The sequence below is a fragment of the Lactuca serriola genome, chromosome 8 (genome assembly GCF_051521515.1).
Source record: "Lactuca serriola cultivar US96UC23 chromosome 8, Lser_US96UC23_V15, whole genome shotgun sequence".
Lineage (NCBI taxonomy): Eukaryota > Viridiplantae > Streptophyta > Magnoliopsida > Asterales > Asteraceae > Lactuca > Lactuca serriola.
The window spans coordinates 129166137-129190509 of record NC_136415.1 but is presented as its reverse complement, the minus strand read 5'-3'; the positions used below and the strand labels follow the sequence as shown (position 1 = coordinate 129190509).

The 24373-nt window shown below is 43.1% G+C and overlaps 2 protein-coding genes across 2 annotated transcripts; one reads left to right on the top strand and one right to left on the bottom strand.

The window, feature by feature from the left end:
• The first annotated feature begins 264 nt into the window (after positions 1–264).
• LOC145065855 (phosphatidylinositol 4-kinase gamma 8-like) lies at positions 265–3026 on the top strand. Its single transcript, XM_079012956.1, has 4 exons — positions 265–421; positions 658–703; positions 789–854; positions 1165–3026. The coding sequence occupies exon 4, from the start codon at positions 1300–1302 to the stop codon at positions 2878–2880; it is 1581 nt and encodes a 526-aa protein (XP_078869082.1). The 5' UTR covers positions 265–421; positions 658–703; positions 789–854; positions 1165–1299; the 3' UTR covers positions 2881–3026.
• A 126-nt stretch (positions 3027–3152) lies between these two features.
• LOC145065856 (DUF309 domain protein) lies at positions 3153–4287 on the bottom strand. Its single transcript, XM_079012957.1, has 3 exons — positions 3771–4287; positions 3550–3697; positions 3153–3449 (listed from the first exon to the last, which is right to left on the bottom strand). The coding sequence occupies exons 1-3, from the start codon at positions 4191–4193 to the stop codon at positions 3229–3231; spliced, it is 792 nt and encodes a 263-aa protein (XP_078869083.1). The 5' UTR covers positions 4194–4287; the 3' UTR covers positions 3153–3228.
• Positions 4288–24373: the final 20086 nt, after the last annotated feature.

Sequence of the window (24373 nt, the reverse complement as noted above, 5' to 3'; positions counted from 1 at the left end):
TGTCGGATTAGGATCTTTGCTCATCCCTAGTTCAGCTGCATCTTGGTTAATAAGCATATTTCATTATTTTTTTAAATTGTTATATTGTTGTGTGAATTACATAAGCGGTTCGACAATTGGGTTGGGAGTGAACCGTTGTAAGGGAATAGCGAACCGGTTGAGTAATTTTTTGTTATTTATAATATTTTAAAGACATACACCCGCCCTATTTTGTAGGTGAAATGCATTTTGTTTAAAGGCAGATGAAGGAAGGAGAGAGAGAGAGAGGAAAGGGGTGGGGGATTCGTTTTTTCTTTCTTTCTTCTTCGTCGTTCTACATTTTATATTACAAAGGCTTTTTTCGTGACGGAATTCATCTTTCTCTCTCGCGCTCTCCAAATTGCCGATTCCGCTCTCCCTGAATGCCTCACCAGTGTTCAGGGTCTCTTTCTCTTCTCTTCTCATCCTCCTTTTTCTCTTTTAATCCAATCCTAATCCTATCCTCCGTTCGTCAATTTTACAACACTTTGTTTTTGTTATTCACAAAGACCAAGTGCTCGTGGATTTTGGAATGGAGGAGTAGTATTACATTCATTTCAAGGCCAAGGTTCCAATTTCCAGATCACACGCATTAACATTAACATTAACATGCGATTTCTTTTTTATTTCCTCTTGCAGTTAATTGTGGCAATCTATCACCGGAGGAGCGAGGGAATTAACGATGGTATTGACTCCAATATTGATTAGACATTTCAATAGATCGAAGATCTGAAGCGTGTATTGTTCTAATTTCCGTTTTAATTCCACAGGTGGTCGGAGATTAGCGACCTGGATCTTGCAGTTGACATATGAATAATTGAATATGCCAATGTCAAGTGAGAACATATATCCCTCTCCCTATGAATTTACGTTTCTATCTTCGGATTCCTATAATTATTAGGTCATGAAAAGTTGCAGCAATTCACTCCACTGCTAATGTAAATCGTAATAATGATAAATCCATACCATAAATTTGATTTGAAATAAATAACATAATCAGCAAATTGTAATTTTCGCCTGAAATTTTGGATAGATCATGAATTCTGCGATTAATAACGAACATTGTTAGCCGTAATGTTTTTGGTAAAGTAGGGGAAGTATAGTATAGATGATCGATTGTGCTAATTATGGTTAATGTATCTGCAGGTCAATTGTAGCTACTTGTTATTTTGATTTTTTTGGCAGACATGTGATGGCTAATCTCCTAGGGAAAGACGAACCCTCTGAAATATTTTCTTAGAACCTGCTCTTTTAGCATGTGTTGCAGCCATTCATACCTTGATGATATACACCAGGATGGCTGTAGTTGTTGATCATGCTCATGGATTTAGGCCACTTGCTCGACTCCCAAGATGCAGACTCCAATCTTACTCTCACTTCGATCCTACCATGCTTGAATTCACCCATAACATCACACATTCCTCCAATCTCACCCCTAATTTTCACAGAAGCTATTCCACCCCATGCCTTTCCTTAGCCACAACAGCAAAGGAAGAGTTTGAATCCCCAAATCCACGAATCGAAATCATCAGTGGTCGTAAGGCTCCAATGGTTCACGCCCTTGTAGCCGAGGTTGCAATCGCATTAGCATCCGGGGTCAAACCCAAACCCGTCTCCAGTGGTCTTGGTGGGGCCTACTATCTACAATCAAGAAAAGGCAACACTATTGCAGTTGTTAAGCCAGCCGATGAAGAACCACTAGCATTCAACAATCCTAAAGGGTTTGCGGGTCGGATGCTGGGTCAACCCGGGATGAAACGCTCCATCCGAGTTGGCGAAACGGGGCTCCGGGAACTCGCTGCTTATTTGCTTGACCATGATGGTTTTGCAGGTGTCCCTCCTTCAGCACTTGTCAAAATCTGTCATGTCACGTTCAATATTAACAATTCAACTTCAACTTCAACTTCATCTCCACCCTTTAAAATCACATCAATACAACGATATGTAGAACACGAAACGGATGCAGGAGATTTGGGACCTTCCGGATTCTCAATCAGTTCAGTTCACCGTATCGGGATCCTTGACATTCGGCTTCTTAATCTGGACAGACATGCAGGAAACATGCTTGTGAAGAATTTCCATGGAAGTTATGCTGCTGGGGTGGCTGAACTTATCCCAATTGATCACGGGTTTTGTTTACCCGAATCATTAGACGACCCGTATTTCGAATGGCTCCATTGGCCCCAAAGTTCAATGCCCTTTTCAGAAACAGAAGCCGAGTATATCTCAAATCTTGACCCGTTTAAAGATGCTGAACTTTTAAGAACCGAACTTCCTTTAATCCGAGAATGTTCCGTACGTGTTTTCATACTTTGTACAATTTTCTTGAAAAGGGCGACGTGTGCTGGACTTTCTCTTGCTGATATTGGTCAAATGATGACTAGAGAGTTCATCGGAGGTGAAGAGAATTGGAGTATTTTGGAAAATATTTGCATGAACGCGAAAGCTAAATTGGAGGCGGAATTAACAACAAACACAAGTAATGAAGTCAAAGATGATGAAATGTTTGCGTTTGATGAGAATTTGAACACGAACGATGACGTTTCAATGCATCCGGCATCCGTAAAACCACAAAAAACAATGAAATATTCAGCGATTGATGCGCGTTTGGCAAGATTAGTACAAGAATGTGATATAAAAGAGGGTGGGTGTGGTCCGAATCCGATGATACTAAGAAGTGTAAGTTTTGCGGGTCACAACAACAATCATGAGAATGGGGTGTGTGTTTCGTTTGAGGAAATTAAGGAAGACGAATGGTTATTGTTCTTGGAGTGTTTTGAGGAGCTTTTGCCAGAGGCTTTTGAGGAGAAAAAGAGCACGAGCTTGTTTAAACAGAGGTTAGGAAGTTCTTGTGAATTCTGAAAGAGAAACGATTGAGATTTCGTGAACAAAAACAGGTACTAAACTGATTTTCGCTTTGTTATTGATCATCATCATCATCATCTTCTTCAACAAGTAACTGTACATTATAACATAGCCAAAAAAAACTACCACTCATGTCGTAGGTTGTAGATAATTTGTATGTGTCGGAAAAGCGAAGGGCTAATCTTGCCATCCTTTCCATCTACCCTTTAGGTTGTCTTATTTTTATCAACTTTTATTTGTAATTACTGGAATGTATGCACATATCTGTCTATCTAAATATAGTTTTTCATGATTTCCCTTTGCGATTGAAATCTAACAAATCTTAAACAATAATCGTCCATCAAATCATATCAAGTCCATAAGATGTTCTTGAGAAGCGTAAAGAATTGGAAGTCTAACCCTTGGCTGGTTATCAGAAGTATTAGATCTATCAGGGCAAAAAACTATATATAAGCTTGCAGATCCATCCATTTCTAACCAGTATAGATGTTTTCCGGCGCCATAACCACCCAGAAGTTTGTATGAGGTTTCCGATTGATCCATAGCAACACACATGTCTTCGTTACCTGATTAATTAATAATATACAACTAAGACTATTAATTAATCTTATGCAAAACTCACTGGATAATTTTTGTGTAAAATATAAAAAAAAAAAAATAACTTACAGGCGGCGAACTCTATCTGGGTGTGATAAATGAAATCCAGAACTGCAGACATGTCTCTTTCGAATTGATGAAAAGGTCCGGAGTCGAAATTTAATTTTCGTAGCTTGCAGACTCCCTCTCCGATCTCCATCATCGCGCCTTTATGATTCTGTTAAAATAAAAAACATATGAGATGAAAGTTAATTACTTAATTGTTGGAATTGGATGAGAAAGTGACCTACCTGATTGAAGAGATGGTGGAAGCCGACTGCGCACTGTAGGATTCCGTGAACGAGGGATCTGATAGGATCTTCGGAATCGTTCCAAATTGATTCTAGAAAGTCATGGCATCCGTGGTAATCTCTGCTGTTAAATAGCGCCACCGCCTCTGTGAACTTAGCCCCGCCACCGACCAAATCGTCTTCATCATCGTCATCTTCGTCTTCTTCGATGGAACGTCTACCAGGAGGAAAACGATACGATGCTGATGGCTTGTAATTGTAGTTGGATGATGATGATGATGATGATGATGATGATAATTGATTCTTGTAATAGGAAGATGGGAAATGGCGGGAGATTGAATTTGATGGTAGAGTTCCTACTCCTAGAAGAAGAGAAGGTAATAGGAGGGGGATTTTGATGAGTGGGAGTGAGCAAACAGCCATGATTTGTTTTCTATTCGCTTCGATTTCTTTTCTGTTTTAGCTTATTTGCTTGGATTTACGGTTTTGTGGTTGTGGGGTTTTCAGAGTCCGAGTCATCGACTTTTTCCAACCATAATATTTGGCCTTAAAAAGAAAAAAAATCCTTCTATGCAACCTGGTACAGAAGTTTGTAAAGGGTTAAACACCGGCCAATTAACTATTAACTATTTTTAATACATAAAACTAGTATTTAAGTCGTTCTGTGTGTTTGTGGCATTTACGCAGTTTCTGAAAATAAAGATAAACGGTCAATTTTGATTGTGTACATCCACTTTTAATAGTACCCAAATTTGGATCTTTGAAAAAGGTAGTTATGGCATTCTTGACGATCTCATTTACACCGAAGATTTGCTGTTATTAGTTGTTTTTCCCCAAAGCGATCGTTCCATCTATGCTCCCGAGGAGAAGTTTGGTAACCCCGGTTCAAACAAGAGGAGTATGACCCACCAACAGTAGCAACACCATACGTTAAAACTTGTCAGTTTTTAATGCATTTACCTGCTGAACCTGAGGTTTTTGATGCATACAAGTATTTTTATCGGAACGTTGATACATAAATAATAAAATCCTTAGAGTATCCCCATACCTGATAAAAGTGTAACACCATATGGTTCTAAGGTACTATTTATTTAATTATTTATTTAATTGTCTAAATCAGTTAAGTTGTATTGGGCTTAGTGGATTAGGCCTTTTATGTGTGGGCTTAGTCAAGGCCATACGATGGGTGTAAGCCTGGTGTACGCGGGGCGTAGATGGATCATAAGGAGTTGGAGCTTAATGGGAAAACCCTAATTTTTAGGAACTAATAAAGCCGCGTAGCGCGTACGATGGAGGCCCCAACTCGTCGTGTAGAAACTAATAAAGCCGCATGGATTTTGGAACCTACTCAACAAGTTGGAGGACCCCAACTCGACGAGTTGGAGCTTAATGGGAAAACCCTAATTTTTAGGGTTTTCACCCTATTTAAAGGACTTAACCCGCATTCTTTGGCCTCCCTTATCACCTCATTGCCCAGAGAAGGAAACCCTAGCCGTGCTTTACTACTTCCTTGTGTGTGTGAGCTTAGAAGGTCATTTTTGTGCTCCTTTGGAATGGTTTTGAAGTTTGAAGAGGTTGGAGTAAAGGGAGAAGCAGTAGATCTAACATCGACTTGGTTTTGGCATCCATTTGGAGTAAAGGGAGAAGCAGTAGATCTAACATCTACTTAAGTCTCAAGAAAAAGACCCATGAGAAACGAGTGAAATCATCAACTACAACTAGTATGTATTTCTTGTGATGGAGACTGACTACGGTAGATGGACTGTAGAGATCAAAATGCAAAAGTTCCAGTGGTTCAGAAATTGAAGAATCAATCACTATAGAATGGCTTGCTTTGGATTGTTTGCCACACTCACATGCAGAACAAAGAATGTCGTTGTTGTACGCGTTGATGACCATCCGAAGTTCTTTCCTTTACTGCTCAAAACCCATACAAGAATACACATACCGACCCGGGAGTTGGCCGCCCGATTATCTCCTAAATACCTTAAAAGGGCATATAACAATCCATACATCGAACCATAAGTCCTCAGTTGTCAATACCCTCCCTACGAGCTTACCACCTTTAACATCCCTAACCACCACCAGATTCCTGACCAATGGCCACCTGCCGTGGAGACACACGCCCGTTCTCATAACGTACCTCATGCATAATGTCGCTCTGCACTTCGCCTTGACCACTAATAACCCTGGTCTCATGATTCCGAACCGCAGGTCTCTATATCCAGATTTCTAACCGCCCTTGAGCAAATCTCTGATCCCCTCCATAAAGTTCGGTTCTCCCCCACTTAGGGTTCGAACCATCACCAATTGACGCACTAACAACTATCCCACAGATAGTTTCTACCAGAACATCGCACCTACTCTTGGAAGGCGCTACGCGACGCCCCATGATCTCCCCACATAGGGATCAAGCAACCGCAAAATTCCCTGAATCTCCGATGAAGTCCTCAAGAACTTCTCGTCACGACTGTCTCTAGTCCCTCCAAAATCTCATACCATCCACTACTGAACATCTCAATTGTCCAGTAATAATCCTGACTATCAAACTGGAAATTCTGAATCATCATACTCCTCATCCTCGTACTCCCAACCAACGTGTGAATCATCACAAGAACAGGGACTCCACTCCCATACTCAATACCCAACATAGACATAAGGGTCACCGCCCCGATATACTCTTATGGATCACCCATTGCTACAGTTAGCATACGTCCTACTATACTCAAGTAGGGTGCATCCTGGTCCCTGACCATCTCAGTCCCAACTAACAACCTGCTCATGGTATATCATTTCTCGCGGCAGACACGCTGCCAAAAACTCTGGTGGAACATCGCCATCAATGTCAACCCGCAGGGTTTACTCCTAACCCCAAAACCGAAGTCTCACACCTCTTATGTTTCCCACAGGAAACGGAAATAACACCACTTAGGTCACAGAAAGTGTCCCCTTTTTCTCGACTGATTGCTCCTCTCAAGTCGTAATCCTCCATAAAAACCATCTCTACTCATCCTTGAGTCTTGCGACTACATCTGACATTTTACCAAAAATATTTGAAATGCTCTCGACCTCCCTCTCAAGGGATGCCTCTTCTGACTCAATCATGGCCCTCAGGCCTAAAACCTCATCGCGCCCAATCTCCGCATACTCAATCATGACCGGATAACCAGAGAACCACAAGCGTCATTCACTACGAACCATGGTACTCAGCCCATGACGTCTATTCTCAATCTGCTACGACGCATGGTATTTGAACCATGACATCCCCCTCAATCTGCTGCGATGCATGGTACCCGAACCATGACATCACTCCTCAATCTGCTCCAATGTATGGTACTCGAACCACAACATCACTCCTCCATCTGCTACGGCACATGGTACTCGAACCATGACACTACTCCTTGATCTCTCGTCCCCACTTGTTTCCCTAGTACCCTAAGGATTCTTACTTGGACTGCTCACTGATCGGTGTCTTCGGTAGTACGGGCCCTATACTACCGCTCACACCGCATCAATATTCACCCCAAGTCCTCCTCCTAGGATCCCAGATCACAAGCACTCTGATCTCGCTATGCATAGTCTAATATCCCGCAGGCCTCTCGTAAGCTCCTCACTGCTACCCACTCACTCTCAAGCATCTCATAGCAGCAAAAATCTCCTAGGCTAAGGCATCACAAATCAGGCCACTCTAGTCCTAATATGATTACCTAGCCTACTCTAACATGCATTTTATATCATATCATAACTCATAACACATAATGTAAGAGTATTTTGGGGATTCACCGTTCGAGCGCTGGCTGACCGTACACACCTTCCACTCTGTTTGCTTCCAAAACCTCTTTTTCTTTTTAGAAAATTTTAGTTTTATTTGAAAATTTCTCAAATCCTCGGTTTGAGTTCAAATACGCCCGAAGGTGCATCCGAATCCTCAAACCAAGGCTCTGATGCCAACTTGTAACACCGTAAATTTTCAAAATAATTTTTCGTTTTCAAAAACACATAATGTATCACATCACAATTTCAAATCCATAATCAATAGTGTTTTCAAAACAAATCCCAAGATCTCTACACATAATAAACTCCATCGGTGTGTGTACGTGTCACGCCGTCGCCTTCCCACGGTCCTCGCTAGTACCTGAGACATCAACACAACAACTGTAAGCATAAATGCTTAGTGAGTTCCCCAAAATACCACATACCACAAATACGCCACTCAAGGCTAAACTCGACCCTCTGGTCAAGATGTATCAGCGGGACCTTCTAGTCTCATAGCTCGTCGGACCCTCCGGTCCAGTCATAGCTCATTGGGCCCTCTGGCCCGGTTTGAATCGTTGGACCCTCCGGTCCGGTCTATATCGTTGGACCCTCTGGTCCGGTCTACACAATCATACAGGATACATATAACACATAGCACGTAATCTCATACATAGCACGTAATATCATACATAGCACATAAGACCCTCTGGTCAACTCATAATACCACTCAAGGTAACGTATAGTGAGAAGACTCACCTGGCACGAAGAATCAACCTCCAATCATGCTGCTTGCCAAACACCAACCTCTAACTCTGTGTCAAATCCCACAATTAACCCAATCAGGAACCAAGTCCAATTTCTCAATTACCAGGTCTAAAGATAGACCATCTACCAGTTCATTACGGTCCTAACCTATTGGGCCCACCAAGGCCCAATAATAAATGGGCTTTCCCCAAGGCCCAACCTCACCCTACAAGACAAGCCCAACATGAGGCCCAAGACATCAATTTAATTCTCTGTTCACAGGCTCCACTAAGCAGGCCCAAGGATTCCGGCCCAACACTTAAAGCCCAAAAGATCACCTAGCCCAAAAGCCCACAGAGGGGTTACGTGGGGCGTAGCTCTCTTGGTACGCTCAGCGTACTCAAGCATGCACAAATCTGATCGGGGACCTCAGCCCAGTACGCAGGGCGTACTATGATTACGCTGGGCGTACTCTCAGTTTTGCTTAAATCAATTTCTGGTTCTTAACCTGTTAAGACCTTAACTTATCTCTTGGATCTAGACTTCCTAACATCTCTTACTCCATAAAGTTATCGACTTTAAGCCTTTGCATGGCTGATGAGGTCACAACGCATAAAAACTCTTACTTTCTTAACCCAAAATGCTCATAACTCATGCATGGGTAGATTCACACGATCAAGATCTCATTTTTATGGTTCTTCATCACTAGATACACTTAAAAGGACAAGTTATTAAGCTTTGGAGTGCATCAACTCATAAAGTCTCAAGCTTGGGACCAAAAACCCTAAAATGGACCCTAAAATGCACAAAACAAAAAGAGAGGGAAAGCTTGGAGCTTTATACCTTCAAATGGTGCTCTAGCCCCAAGGAAGCTCAGATCCACAACTTGCTCTTCGACTTCACTCCCTTCCATGCTCCTTCTTAACTCTCAAAAGTCCACAAGAACACAAACAAGCTCATCATGGCCACCACAAGCTTCAAGAACGGATATTAGGGTTTGAGAGGGTTTAGTAACTGAGGAAGGTGGCCAGAAATGAGACAATCTCTTTCTTTTTATAGGGACACTTCACTTAATTAGGGTTTTCTTCTGTGCCTAGTATGCCCAACGTACTGGGTGGCTCTTTCTTAAGAAACACGCGCATCTATACGCTAAGCGTACGCATACGTACGCCCAGCGTACTTCGCTGCCAACTTCTTGACTTTAAGGACTTAACTTGTCAACCCTCCAAATTATCATAGCTTCAAAGATAAAACTTTGATTCCACAATCCTCATACATATCGAAAGGTAATGAGATCCCTTACATTTCTAGCAACTCGCCTCAACCCGAAACCCTCTCGTGCCCGACTCGTGGCCCACCAACACTAATCACAGATAATCTGAAACAAGATGTTACACATACACACTCTTGGGTGTGTCTAAAATCAAACTGAGGATTTGGTAAGAGTTTTCAAAAAGAAAAATAAATTCTTAGAAAGAGTTTTCTAAAATATGAAAAGGTGTGATGCATGCAATCAGCCGAGCTCAAGTAAGTTATCCCAAAATGCCCATACATGTTTTATGGATGCTTTGAATTGTGAATCTGTGAATCACATGCTTGATTAGGGCTAAGGATCTAGGTGATATGCCTTTGTATGCCTGCTGTATGAGCTTATAGACTTGCATGCTAGTGTTGATCAATCATTGATAGGATGGCCTGATTAGGTTATTCTTGGTTTTGGTTACTTGATGCTCGAATGCTGCTAGCTTTGTGCTTTTAGGAGTTCTTACTAACTTTAGCTAACTAGTAAGCGAATATGCTAAGTTACATATTATGGGAACTAGATAATTTTAGAAGGTTAGGTTTTAACCCTATTGCACAACTCTTGTTTGAGTCTAACCGTTGTAGTGTGAGACCTCTCATTCAAAGAATTATCTAGTTTTTGTAATATGTAATTGTATTCGTGAGCTAGTTAGAGGAAGTTAATGGGAATTCCTTCTACAGCTAATGGAAGAGAGTGATGTGGAGGTTACCCTAGGAAAACTTAGGAAAAGATCTAGGGCTGGGAGCCTTATCTGCGAGGGGAATTGTTTGGGTATAAATTAACTTGGTTGAGTCAAGGCACTTCTTGAGGGAAGTGCTGGAGACATTGAGAAGGGAGATACTTTTCGAAAAGTTCTCAAAGTGCGAGTTCTAGTTGCGCGAGGTGGAGTTTATGGGGCACCTTGTCAACCAGAAGGGTATTCTGGCCGATCCGACCAAGGTCGAGATCGTGACGCAGTGGGAGGTTCCGAGGTCACCATCTGAGATTCAGAGCTTTCTTGGTTTGGCTAGTTATTATCGGAGATTCATTTAGGATTTCTCCAAGATTGTTTTTCCCTTGACCCGACTAACCAAGAAGTCGGTGACATTTTGCTGGGGGCCTAAGCAACTGCCAGTAGGTGTTGATGATTTTGTGGTATATTGTGATGCTTTGATTGTAGGTTTGGGGGTAATGTTAATGCAATAGGGTCGCATGATCTCTTACGTTTCGAGACAGCTGAAGCCTCATGAGGCGAACTATCTGAAACATGATTTGGAATTGGGGGACGTGGTGTTCGCCCTCAAGATTTGGCGGCATTACCTTTATGGGGTCCGGTGTACCATCTACACGGATCAAAAGAGCCTGAGGTATTTGATGGACCAGCCGAATCTGAATATGAGGTTGCATCGATGGCTGGATGTGGTGAAGGATTATGATTGTGAGATCCTTTACCACCTGAGGAAGGCTAATGTGGTGGCCGATGCTCTTAGCCGTAAGGCGGTCGTGGCTCCGATCAGAGACCTATGTTTGAGGATGACCGTGATGACTCCGTTGTTGGAGTGGATTCGTGAGGTACATGTTGAGGCTATGAAGAAAGAGCACCAGAAGAGCGAGTGTATTGTGGGTCAGGTGGCTTCCTTCGATTATGATAGATGTAGATTGTTAACTCTGCATCAGAGAGTTTGGGTTCCGTATTGGGGCGGTGTGTGCCAAGTTCTGATGGAGGAGGCTCACAAGTCGAGGTTCTCCATTCATCCTGGGGCGACGAAGATGTATATAGATCTTCGTCCTGATTATTGGTGGCCATGCATGAAGTGGGATCTGGCATGGTACGTGGAATGGTGGTTAACTTGCAGGCAAGTCAAGGCCGAGCATTAGCGACCTCACGACAAGATGTAGTCGTTGGAGATTCTCGTATGGAAATTGGAAGACATCACTATGGACTTTATCACGAAACTTCCTAGAACTGTGTGCGGAGTGGATTCTATCTGGGTTACCATGGATCATTTGACCAAGAGCGTGCATTTCATTCCGATCCAGGAGAGTATATCTGCAGAGAAGTTGGCCGAGATTTATATCAGGGAGGTAGTGGCACATCATGGGGTCCCGATATCAGTAGTTTCAGACAGAGATGTTCGCTTTACTTCCAGGTGTTGGAAGCGGTTTCATGACGAGTTGGACACTTGTCTCCATTTTAGTACAACATGTCATCCTCATACCGATGGTCAAAGTAAGCGGACTATCCAGACTCTTGAGGATATGCTGCGTGCTTGTGTGTTGGACTTCAGTGGGAGTTGGGATACGCATCTTCCGTTAGCAGAATTTTTGTATAACAATAATTATCACGCTAGCATTGATCGACCTCCTTTTGAGATGCTCTATGGGAGGAAATTCAGGACCCCAATTTTTTGGGGCAAGGTCGGTCAACAAGTTACGGGGAGTACTGAGGTGGTACTCAAGACCACTGAGCTAATACAGCAGGTTCGGAGCAGGCTTCAGACAAGTCAGAGTCGGAAAAAGAGTTATGCCAATAGACGCCGGTAAGACTTGGAGTTCCAGGTGGGAGATATGGTTCTCCTGAAGGTGTGACCTTGGAAATGTGTCATCCGGTTCAGGAATCGGGGCAATCTGGGCCCCATGTATATTGGTTCATTCGGTGTTTTGGCTCGGGTGGGCCGGGTTGCTTATCGCTTGGATCTTCTAGATGAGCTTGGTCAGATTCATAGTACATTCCACGTTTCCCAATTGCGGAGGTGTTTAGTGGATGATTCCGCAGTGGTACCATTGGAGGATATTCAGGTGGAGGACCGCCTGAATTATATTGAGAGATCTTTAGTGATTTTGGATCTAAAGAAGATGACCTTGAGGAACAAGGTAGTCGAGCTGGTGAAGGTGCAATGGCAACACCACAAGGGATCAAAATGCACTTGGGAGCCTGGGGAGGAGATGAGGGAACACTATCCAGAGTTGATCGGGGCAACGGACTTCGAGGACAAAGTCTGATAGTAGAAACATTTGAACCTAACTCTCTCTCTCTCTCTCTCTCTCTCTATATATATATATATATATATATATATATATATATATATATATATATATATATATATATCACATTTTTAACTCAAGTCCTACATGCTTAAGCAAGGAACTTTACTTCAACCTTTATTGGTTAAAGTCATTAGTCTAAGTGCAATGACTACATAAGCTGTCTTGGATAGATTTCAAGTATACACTGCAAAACGTATTATTCCATATAAACTGTCATATTATCTTTCATATCTCATGGCTTTTCACTAATAATGGGAAGCCATAAATACACTATAAAATGTGTTGGCTCGGGTAAACATTTGGGCTCTCATCGAATCATCCCATACAATATTTGCAAAAAAATTAATTAGCTAGGTTTTCCTAATTATACTATTATTTCAAGTTTATAAGAATGCATATTTGTGAAAACTAGCAATGCCAATTTTGAAAAATCCAATGCTTTTTTCCTAATGCAATATACCACTTACCCCACACTAATTTGATGTAATGCCCTCATTGCATGCTATGCAAGACATAAAAATAAAGAGGGAGAAAAAAAGGAACAGACTCCCCTGGGATAGATGTAACATCCCAAAAATACAGGCCAAAAATTTCATTTTTAAATACGTCATTATAAAACCGACAGTGTCATAAAACATCTGTAATATCATGTCATGTCAAAACCAAAGTTGAAATAATCAAAGATGTTATCATAAAACAATATCAGAGTGTAATCCCAAAGATCTCATGTGCGGAAAACCATAGTGTGATGCGTTGCGATCAAGCCGGCTCCTTTCCTTTAAGCACAAAGTACCTGAAACCAAAACTGAAAACCGTAAGCACGAAGCTTAGTGAGTTCCCCCATCATACCACATACCATACAATCTCATATCATACATATATTGCCGGGCATATCTGGGTGCCCGACCTACCCCTTCGGTCCTCTCGACCGGATACTGCCTAGCATATCTGGGTGCTGGCCTCCCCTTCGGTCCTCACGACCGGATACTGACTAGCATATCTGGGTGCTGGTCTCCCCTTCGGTCCTTACGACCGGATACTACCTAGCATATCTGGGTGCTGGCCTCCCCTTCGGTCCTCACGACCGGATACTGACTAGCATATCTGGGTGCTGGTCTCCCCTTCGGTCCTTACGACCGGATACTGCCTAGCATATCTGGGTGCTGGCCTCCCCTTTGGTCCTCACGACCGGATACTGGGGACTATTTCACCCCCTACTGCTACCACATAAAACATATCACATAGCATCATATCATACTAGCACATAAACATAACACAGGTAGTAACAACCCTAGATGAATATCACAGAGACAATCATCTATCATACAACTCCTACTGGTGGGCCGACATTGTGGCCATAGACCCACCGCTACTGGAAGGTAACTCACCTCACACTGCTGAAGTCCCGAAGACACAATCCTACACTTGCTGAAGTCCCGCAGACTCGACCCCCAGCTGCTGGCTGACAGATTCCCGAACTGTCAACACCAAAATAACACCCAATTAATAATTGGGTCCCAATACATAACCATACGTACATTCTTTGTGTAATTACTACATTACCCCTCACTTGGCTTATTCAAGCCCAAGGCCCAACCCGTAGGCCCAAAGTCAACTAGGAATCAAAGCCCAACACATGGTCCAATTTTCCAAATTAGGCCTAGGCCTATACATGGTCTCATTCTAAGGCCCAACATCATATACTCATTAAGGCCCAAACCATGGCCCATCTATGGCCCAATTTTCCAAACTGGGCGCAAGCCCCTTACATGGGCCTTATCCTAGGCCCATTAAATTACTCTAGACCATTTGCTTGATCTTGGATAGTCCATTTAATAACCCAAATCATCAAGGCCCAATAGAAAGGCCCAACAATAAACCCAAGTGAAATTAGGGTTTCACATAAAATGATGATTAGGGTTAAGTTTCCCACTTAACCCATTAAGGACTTAATCCATTAAGTCCAATATTACTTAGATTAATTTCCGCCAATGATTATTAATTAATATTCCAAGTTATTAAATAATTCTTGTGTGACACGCTTAATTCCCCAAATTAAGATTTATTGGCATTAGGGTTTTTCCAACACAAATACTAGCCCATTATTAATTTGTTGGACTTTTAGGTTATTTAGGGCTTTATTGGGCCTACCAAGCCCACTAGAATATCATTGAGCCCATTAGGGTTTTATTGGGTCTATTAGAGTCCATTAAGCTTCATTGGGCCCATTAGAGCTCCTTTGAGCCCATTAGGGTTTCTAGCACCCCAAACGAATCAATCACAAGAGACAAAACGCACCGCCACCCGACACGGCGGCCGGTGGCGGCAGCCACCACCTCACGGTGGTTGTTATGGTTTCTTTCTCATTATTCCATTTTCTTTTAAAATTTACAATGAAATACCAAAGCTCAGACACACACCCTAACTATCTTAAACACACATACATGGCGGTGTATGGTGGCAGCCACCACCTCACGGTGGTGGCGGTGGGTTTTCCGACCAAAGTCACTCATACAACCCATGGATGCAAGGCACAACTTGTACACTGGAACACACACCAAAACACACACATAATACACATCCTTTTTCTCGGAAATGGAAACGAACACCCACTTCACGGTGGCGTACGACAACGGCAGTAACAGCCCTAACAACTACAGCGGGGGCTCGAACTCTCGCTTCATCGGCAGCAAACACAACGGCGGCGGCTGATGGTGGTGATTTGCGATGACAGCGGCTCCACGGCGGCAGTCTGCAATAGCTGAAGTAGTGACACGAGTAAATGAATCGAGCCATGCAGCGACAGTGGTCGCGACTACGAAACGGAGACCACCATGAACGAGGCAGCGCTGACAACAAGAAATAGAGAAGAGAGGTGGCATGAGATGGCAGACAGCGGCGGCTATAACTTCACCGTCTCAGTGCAATAAGGCAACAAATATCGGTGGTTCGCATATCGGTTCTCGTTCCCGGAAAAGGCGGCGGCTGGAGGCCACGAAATGGCGACATGGATCGCTTGACAGTGTTGGGTGGTCGGAGGTAGGAGCGGCGCCGGAGGTGGAGTAGGTGGGAGTGGTGACTGCATCATGCGTGAGTAGGTTTAGGGTTAGAATCGGGAATGCTAAGCTTATATACCTGATGCCATAAAACCTTATTTCCATAATGGCAGAAACAACCCCTCATTATATAATTCTTTTCAAATATGATCCAAATTTTACCATTTGAACCCTGATTCCTGAATCCTTTACAATTGCAGTCCGAATTTTACCTTTCAGCCCTTGCTTCCATAATTCCTTCCATATTAAGTCCTAATAATTACCAATTAGTCCCTGTCATCATGAATATTTACAAACCACTCTGAATCATACACTTTTAACCCCCAACTTCTAAAATTGTGACAGTTAGCTCTTCGAGACCATCACCTTGCTATATAATTATTTATTTTAGGGATTCAATTCGTTCATTAATTCATTTATTTATTTAATAAATAAACGGGGCTTTACAACTCTCCCCCACTTAAATTAGATTCTGTGCTCGAAATCATTCCTTACCAATACTTACATACCAAGCCACTCTAGTAACATAGTCATCTTCCTGGGCACACCCTAGCCTTCCCAGGGTATCCGTGACCAATCTTCGTAGAGCCCTACAATATGTAGGTGAACGAATTCCTTGCAACAAGACCACATGTAATCTATCCGAAATCTGCTATCTCGAGATGGTCTGAATCCCTGACAAACCACTCATAATAAATCATTATTGATGAATCTAGTCTGTTCATCCCTCAACTGACTACTTAACTTCTGATAGCATGTGGTTCTCGCCATAAACCTAAGTCACAAACCCAATTACCTCTGCAGATCACTTATTCTCGGCTAAGGCTCAGCTAATCCCACTGTGGGTGACTTGTCACTCCCCAATAAACCGGCTATTCCATGCGCATATGCAACTAAAAACACACATACTATCACTGCCCAAATGTTGAAATTGCCCGAACACTGAACTGTCTGAAGCAGTATACGTTGTTACATAGCTGCTTACCAAAAGCTCTCGAGACCTCCTGGGTCTCAATTCACTTGCCAATCCTCTGAAATACTGGGTTTCCACCCGGTTGCGGAGCCAAAGGACTCCCTACTTAGTCGCCTCGCACGACTTCTGAACGAAATCATTCTCTGGAACTAGTTGCCACTAGTTATCATGCTGGTGTGACTCTACTAATTTCTGATCTAACCGATCGGGTCCATGCGTCAAATCCTGTCATCATCAAATCCAAGACTAAAAGTGATTGCTACCTGACCAATGGTAGCCTTATCTCACACGTCCTGAAGCAGTCCATTGCTTCTCTGATCTCATAACTGTAGTGACGTCCCTACAGTCTCATTACTGGCTTAACCAGATCTAATCCATTTGGGTAAATCCGAAATCCAATCAGTGGATTTCCATATCCTCACTCCTACATCCGAACTGGGGGGGGGGGGTACTATTGTTCCTTCCGCATTCTAACAACACGCTCATGCCATCTATCAACCTAGTGAATGCTACGGCTACACCCGCAAACTTACAACACTCTATCACTATCTAGCTGCTAGTGAATGCTACGGCTACACCCGTAGACTTACAACACTCTAACACTATCTGACTGCCTGGTGAATGCTACGGCTAAACCCACAGACTTACAACACCCCTCACACTATTTGCTGATAGTGAATGCTACAGCTACCCCTATAGTCTTACAACACTTTCCCAACCAGGTCGAACACGCACTCGACCTAACCCTCAACTGAACTCGAGTCCTAACCAGAACTCTAACCTGGTTCCCAAAAGCTGCTATCCCGTGACCCCACTGTATCAGTACCGAACCCATGCCCGTGATCAAAGCGTCACAGTAAACCACGAAATTATCTAAACCCTTTGGCAGGGTGAGAATCGGTATCTCGCACAACCGATGTCTGAGAGTCTCGAGGCTGCCTGCTGCTCAGGCCCCCAACGAAAGGTCACCGACTTCTTGGTCAGTCGGGTCAAAGGAACCTCAACCTCGTAGAAATCCCATATAAATCTCCGATAATAACTCGCTAGACCTAGTGGACTCCGAATCTCAGATGGAGACCTCAGAATCTCCCACTGCATCACAGCCTCTATCTTGGCCGGATCAACTAGAATACCCTTCTGGTTGACAAGGTGGACAAGAGATTGCACCCCGCGCAACCAGAACTCACATTTGGAGAACCTTATAAAAAGTCTCTCCCTCACTTAGATTTGAATAAGTCTTCGCGGCATGCAAGAATTAAAGGATTCCCAACCCGTCTCGCTTTCTAATATCCCACCGATGACAAAATGTGCTTACCAATGCTATCGTTTAATCACCGATTAAACCATAAGATCACCCATCCTCTGAAATCTTGAAGAGTACTCTTGAAATCTGTTCCATTCTGACACCTCAATTCATCTCCCAGGCTGACCACTGAAGACCTTAATCTTCACTCTGGCTGATGAATCCTCGTTCTCATTTCCAATCTTGCAGTACCACTGAACTTTGACCGAACACAGCCCATGCGAAAATACAATTCTCTTGAACATGCTATGACCAACCACTTTTGCATCTAACACCCGCGACTAACATTATCCTTTTCATGTCACCAGCTCTGTCCTAGCAACGGTAGTGCCTTGAACTCCAAAGTTCATCCATAGACAATTACCGACCATACATGAACAATGATAGAACCTTCGAACGCTGACTTCACTGGAGAACTATCACTCTAACCCTGACCAAGGATCTTCCAAACAATACTCCTGTACAGATCTCGACAAAGATCCGAACTGATAACGGTACGCGTGGAACCCACTCCGCAAGATACGTCCCTCTGTAGGTTCATCAAGGACCTTTCGGCATGCAAAATGGAATATACGGTCCTTGATAACCAAACACTAGCAGAAAACCGACTTGAGATCCGACTTATCCAAACTCGCTCACAATTCCAAAGCGATACGTATTCCCAACATGAATCGGGTAGCAGTAAAAGATGGCATACTCGCAACATCTGGAGGAACCCTAGTCACCTCCAACTGACATGATCAACCCTGCCACACTTGTAGCAGCCTAAACCCTTGGAGTGACAAACTCCCTCGTGTACTCTCTCGTACGCATTGCACTGACTCTGGCCCTGCTGGCCCTCCACCCGATGATTAGAAGTCATGGGTCTCTTCCCGGGATCATCTACTATACCCGCCTAGCATAGCCCTCTCTTTCTAGGGTGGTCCAAATCGATCTCGCATCTACAACCTCTTGGGAATCATATCCTTCAGGGTCTGACAGCCTGTCACACTCACTATCTCGCTTGCCAATGGCTAAGCTGCAACCACTGGAACATCCTCTGTCCCCAAACTGGGTTACAAAATCTTCCCTAAAGCTACTTAGATTCTCCAAGACTCTCACCGAGTCGAGTATGGATCCTGTGCTTTCAGTAGTACGGGCCCAATACTACCTTCCACACCTATCCATACTTTCCTCAGCAATCCTCCCGGATCCTCCAAGTCACTTCCTCTAACTGGTACCCAAGAATCATTGAGCCTCACTACTAACCCACTGAAACATATCCTAGGCTTCCCTAGGTTCCCGAACTCACCCGGTCCTCAGCTGCTGAAAGATTCACACTAATGTCAACTAGCTACCTCATGAATATAGCCACATGCAACAGAGATCAGATAATCCTTCTAGTAAAAGACCCATCCCTAGAACGGTTAGACTCAAACGAGAGCTGCGCAATAGGGTCAAATCTATCACTCTGAGATTATCTAGCCTGTGCCACATATAACTTAGCATATTCACTTAATAGCTAACTCACATTTCTAAGAGTCCCACCAAGCACAAAGCAAGCAGCATTCAGACAATGGAAAATCTAACCATCATATTCCAATCAAATCATTTTATCCTCTAATAAGGAATCTGTACATGCAATTAAAAGGCTCATACAATCAGGAATAACCTAAACAGGCTATCCTATCATTGACTGATCAGTACTAGCATGCAAGTCTACAAGCACATACAATAGGAATACAAGGCATCCTCCTAGATCCTTAGCCCTAATCTAGCATGCAATTCTCATAATCATATCATATCATATCTTGTATGGGTATCTTGGGAAAACTTACTTGAGCTCGGCTGATTGCACGCATCACACACTTTGTTCTTCTTAACGTTCTTTTCTCTTTTCAGATTCTTTTCAAACTCCTTTTTATAAAATGGTTTTACTTTTGAAAATTTTCATACCAAGCCCTTAGTTTGAGTTCAGACACACCCGAGAGTATGTCCGAATCCCTCAAACCAAGGCTCTGATACCAACTTGTAACATCTCAAAAATACAGGACAAAAATTTCATTTTTAAATACGTCATTATAAAACCAACAGTGTCATAAAACATCTGTAATATCATGTCATGTCAAAACCAAAGTTGAAATAATCAACAATGTTATCATAAAACAATATCAGAGTGTAATCCCCAAGGTCTCATGTGCGGAAAACCATAGTGTGATGCGCTGCGATCATGCCGGCTCCTTTCCTTTAAGCACGAAGTACGTGAAACCAAAACTGAAAACCGTAAGCACGAAGCTTAGTGAGTTCCCCCATCATACCACATACCATACAATCTCATATCATACATATATTGTCGGGCATATCTGGGTGCCCGACCTACCCCTTCGGTCCTCTCGACCGGATACTGCCTAACATATCTTGGTGCTGGCCTCCCCTTCGGTCCTCACGACCGGATACTGACTAGCATATCTGGGTGCTGGTCTCCCCTTCGGTCCTTACGACCGGATACTGCCTAGCATATCTGGGTGCTGGCCTCCCCTTCGGTCCTCACGACCGGATACTGACTAGCATATCTGGGTGCTGGTCTCCCCTTCGGTCCTTACGACCGGATACTGCCTAGCATATCTGGGTGCTGGCCTCCCCTTCGGTCCTCACGACCGGATACTGGGGACTATTTCACCCCTACTGCTACCACATAACACATATCACATAGCATCATATCATACTAGCATATAAACATAACACAAGTAGTAGCAACCCTAGATGAATATCACAGAGACAATCATCTATCATACAACTCCTATTGGTGGGCCGGCATTGTGGTCGTAGACCCACCGCTACTGGAAGGTAACTCACCTCACACTGCTGAAGTCCCGAAGACACAATCCCACACTTGCTGAAGTCCCGCAGACTCGACCCCCAGCTGCTGGCTGACAGATTCCCGAACTGTCAACACCAAAATAACACCCAATTAATAATTGGGTCCCAATACATAACCATACGTACCTTCTTTGGGTAATTACTACATTACCCCTCGCTTGGCTTATTCAAGCCCAAGGCCCAATCCGTAGGCCCAAAGTCAACTAGGAATCAAAGCCCAACACATGGCCCAATTTTCCAAATTAGGCCCAGGCCTATACATGGTCTCATTCTAAGGCCCAACATCATATACTCATTAAGGCCCAAGCCATGGCCCATCTATGGCCGAATTTTCCAAACTGGGCGCATGCCCCTTACATGGGCCTTATCCAAGGCCCATTAAATTACTCTAGACCATTTGCTTGATCTTGGATAGTCCATTTAATAACCCAAATCATCAAGGCCCAATAGAAAGGCCCAACAATAAACCCAAGTGAAATTAGGGTTTCACATAAAATGATGATTAGGGTTAAGTTTCCCACTTAACCCATTAAAGACTTAATCCATTAAGTCCAATATTACTTAGATTAATTTCCGCCAATGATTATTAATTAATATTCCAAGTTATTAAATAATTCTCGTGTGACATGCTTAATTCCCCAAATTAAGATTTATTGGCATTAGGGTTTTTCCAACACAAATATTAGCCCATTATTAATTTGTTGGACTTTTAGGTTATTTAGGGCTTTATTGGGTTTACCAAGCCCACTAGAATATCATTGAGCCCATTAGGGTTTTATTGGGTCTATTAGAGTCCATTAAGCTTCATTGGGCCCATTAGAGCTCCTTTGAGCCCATTAGGGTTTCTAGCACCCCAAACGAATCAATCACAAGAGGCAAAACGTACCGCCACCCGACACGGCGGCCGGTGGCGGCAGCCACCACCTCACGGTGGTTGTTATGGTTTCTTTCTCATTATTCCATTTTCTTTTACAATTTACAATGAAATACCAAAGCTCACACACACACCCTAACTAATTTAAACACACATACATGGCGGTGTATGGTGGCAGCCACCACCTCACGGTGGCGTACGACAACGGCTGTAACAGCCCTAGCAACCACAGCGGGGGCTCGAACTCTCGCTTCATCGGCAACAAATGCAACGGCGGTGGCTGATGGTGGTGATTTGCGACGACAGCGGCTCCATGACGACAGTTTGCAATAGCTGAAGCAGTGACACGAGTAAATGAATCGAGCCATGCAGCGACAACGGTCGCGACTACGAAATGGAGACCACCATGAACGAAGCAGCGCATGCAACAAGAAATAGTGAAGAGAGGTGGCATGAGATGGCGGGCAGCTGCGACTATAACTTCACCGTCTCAGTGCAATAAGGCAACAAATCTCGGTGGTTCGCCTATCGGTTCTTGTTCCCGGCAAAGGCGACGGCTGGAGGCCACGAATCGGCGACATGGATCGCTTGACAGTGTTGGGTGGTCGGAGGTAGGAGTGGCGCCGGAAGTGGAGTAAGTGGGAGTGGCGACTGCATCATGCGTGAGTAGGTTTAGGGTTAGAATCGGGAATGATAAGCTTATATTCCTGATACCATAAAGCCTTATTTCCATAATGGCAGAAACAACCCCTCATTATATAATTCTTTTCTAATATGATCCAAATTTTACCATTTGAACCCTGATTCCTGAATCCTTTACAATTGCAGTCCGAATTTTACCTTTCAGCCCTTGCTTCCATAATTCCTTCCATATTAAGTCCTAATAATTACCAACTAGTCCCTGTCATCATGAATATTTACAAACCACTCTGAATCATACACTTTTAACCCCTAACTTCTAAAATTGTGACAGTTAGCTCTTCGAGACCATCACCTTGCTATATAATTATTTATTTTAGGGCTTCAATTCGTTCATTAATTCATTTATTTATTTAATAAATAAACGGGGCTTTACAATAGAAGATGCATCGTGAATTGTGTTGCTAGTGTGTAGGATCGCTTGCTCATAAGTGTTAAAACGGAAGTGGTTGACCGCTACAGAACATGGCTTTAGCAATTGGACACTTATACTTTTTAATGTGTAGGACAAGACTCGAAAATTAGACTCGAGAAGGCACCACCTCGTGGTAAGAGGTACCACGTCATGGTGGGTGGGTGTAAATTTTGTTTCGTTTTCTGTTAGCGAAACCGCATCGTGTGGAGGGATACCATGTCGTGGTGGTAGTGAAAATGCAAAAATAAGTTAATTCTTTAGCATATTTCTTCAATAAATTTATCACCAACAAAGATATGCATTTGTGGAAACGTGACTCTTCACTCGATGGATCAAAATAATGCTCGATATGCTGATCAAATCTCACTTCTCTTGCCGCTTATCTAATCTTTCTTTAAAACGCATCAATCTCTCGCGAAAATAACTCCTATCTCAAACTCAAAATTTCCTGGGAATCTAAAGACAAGAAAAATGATAAAACAAGGAAACAAAAAAAATCCAAATCCTAGGTTACAAATATCCAAAAAAATTAACCCAAAACAAACCAAACCAAACCAAACCAAAATAAACCAAACAAACAAAAAGAATTGTGTTAAATCCACTTCCAAATAAATGGATAAAAATCAATCACTCCTCATCCTCATCGTTGTGACCACCACCACTACCACTCGCTCCTCCTTGTTGTTCTCACCATAACTTGTCCCAGCTTGGTAAGTACGGGTACGTAACTGGATAAGCACTTGGCTGCTGAATGTTCAAGTGTTGCATAAGGAGATCCAAATGCATGTTAGTGTAATTTACACCTCGACCCAAGTTATCCTGATACCGCCAGAGAGCAACATTGTAAGGGTCCATAGGAAGCTCTTCATCCGTCGGAATCACTGGTGGTTCATCATCACTTGTACCACTACCACTTTGTCTCACCCGCCTCCCGGGTTGGTTTTTCGGTGTATCATCGGGAATGGAGTAATTACCATACCCATTGTTAAGGACAACACGGGAACGTTTGTACAAAATAGGAGAAAAAGATTTGCAAGGCTCGATTGTCAAGAAATAGGCTTCATGTGTTTCGAGGATTCCAAAAGACCGTGCCAACAGGGTTATTAACATCCCACCATAAAGAGGAGATCGACGATGATCCTTTCCCACCCGAACTGCCAAAAATTCTGCCACAAGATATGGAATGTCAACACAGATGTTCGGTGTGATGAGGTTCCATAGAAAGAAAACATCCAATGTCGGGACTTTGTCCCCCTCCTGTCTCTGGTTTATGGTGTTGGTGATCAATCTTTGAAGGAGGCGGTGTATAGGGGACTTGATCTCACTTTCTTGCGTGGTACTAAAATTGTATGTACCATTTGCTATAGTCGACCAATAAGTGTCGTCCTTGAAACCTTCGGTGGTCCAGATACAACTAGCAATGAACTCAATATAATACTCGATATGAACTTTGGATGGTAAACAAAGTTCTGTCCGCATTGTAAAATCGACCAAGCTCAGTTCGTGCCTCTCTCCCGCCAAACAAAATGTGATGTTTTTTGGTTCATGGATACCAATTTGTCTCTGGAATCTAACTATTGCCAAGAACTCAACT

Bases quoted from the DNA above. Each gene is read 5' to 3' on its own strand.
- LOC145065856 (XM_079012957.1), bottom strand. From the start codon at position 4,193: ATGGCTGTTTGCTCACTCCCACTCATCAAAATCCCCCTCCTATTACCT. The intron at 3,698-3,770 runs GTAGGTCACTTT...TTATTTTAACAG, and splicing joins TCCACCATCTCTTCAATCAG to AATCATAAAGGCGCGATGAT. The intron at 3,450-3,549 runs GTAAGTTATTTT...TTAATTAATCAG, and splicing joins CCAGATAGAGTTCGCCGCCT to GTAACGAAGACATGTGTGTT.
- LOC145065855 (XM_079012956.1), top strand. From the start codon at position 1,300: ATGATATACACCAGGATGGCTGTAGTTGTTGATCATGCTCATGGATTT.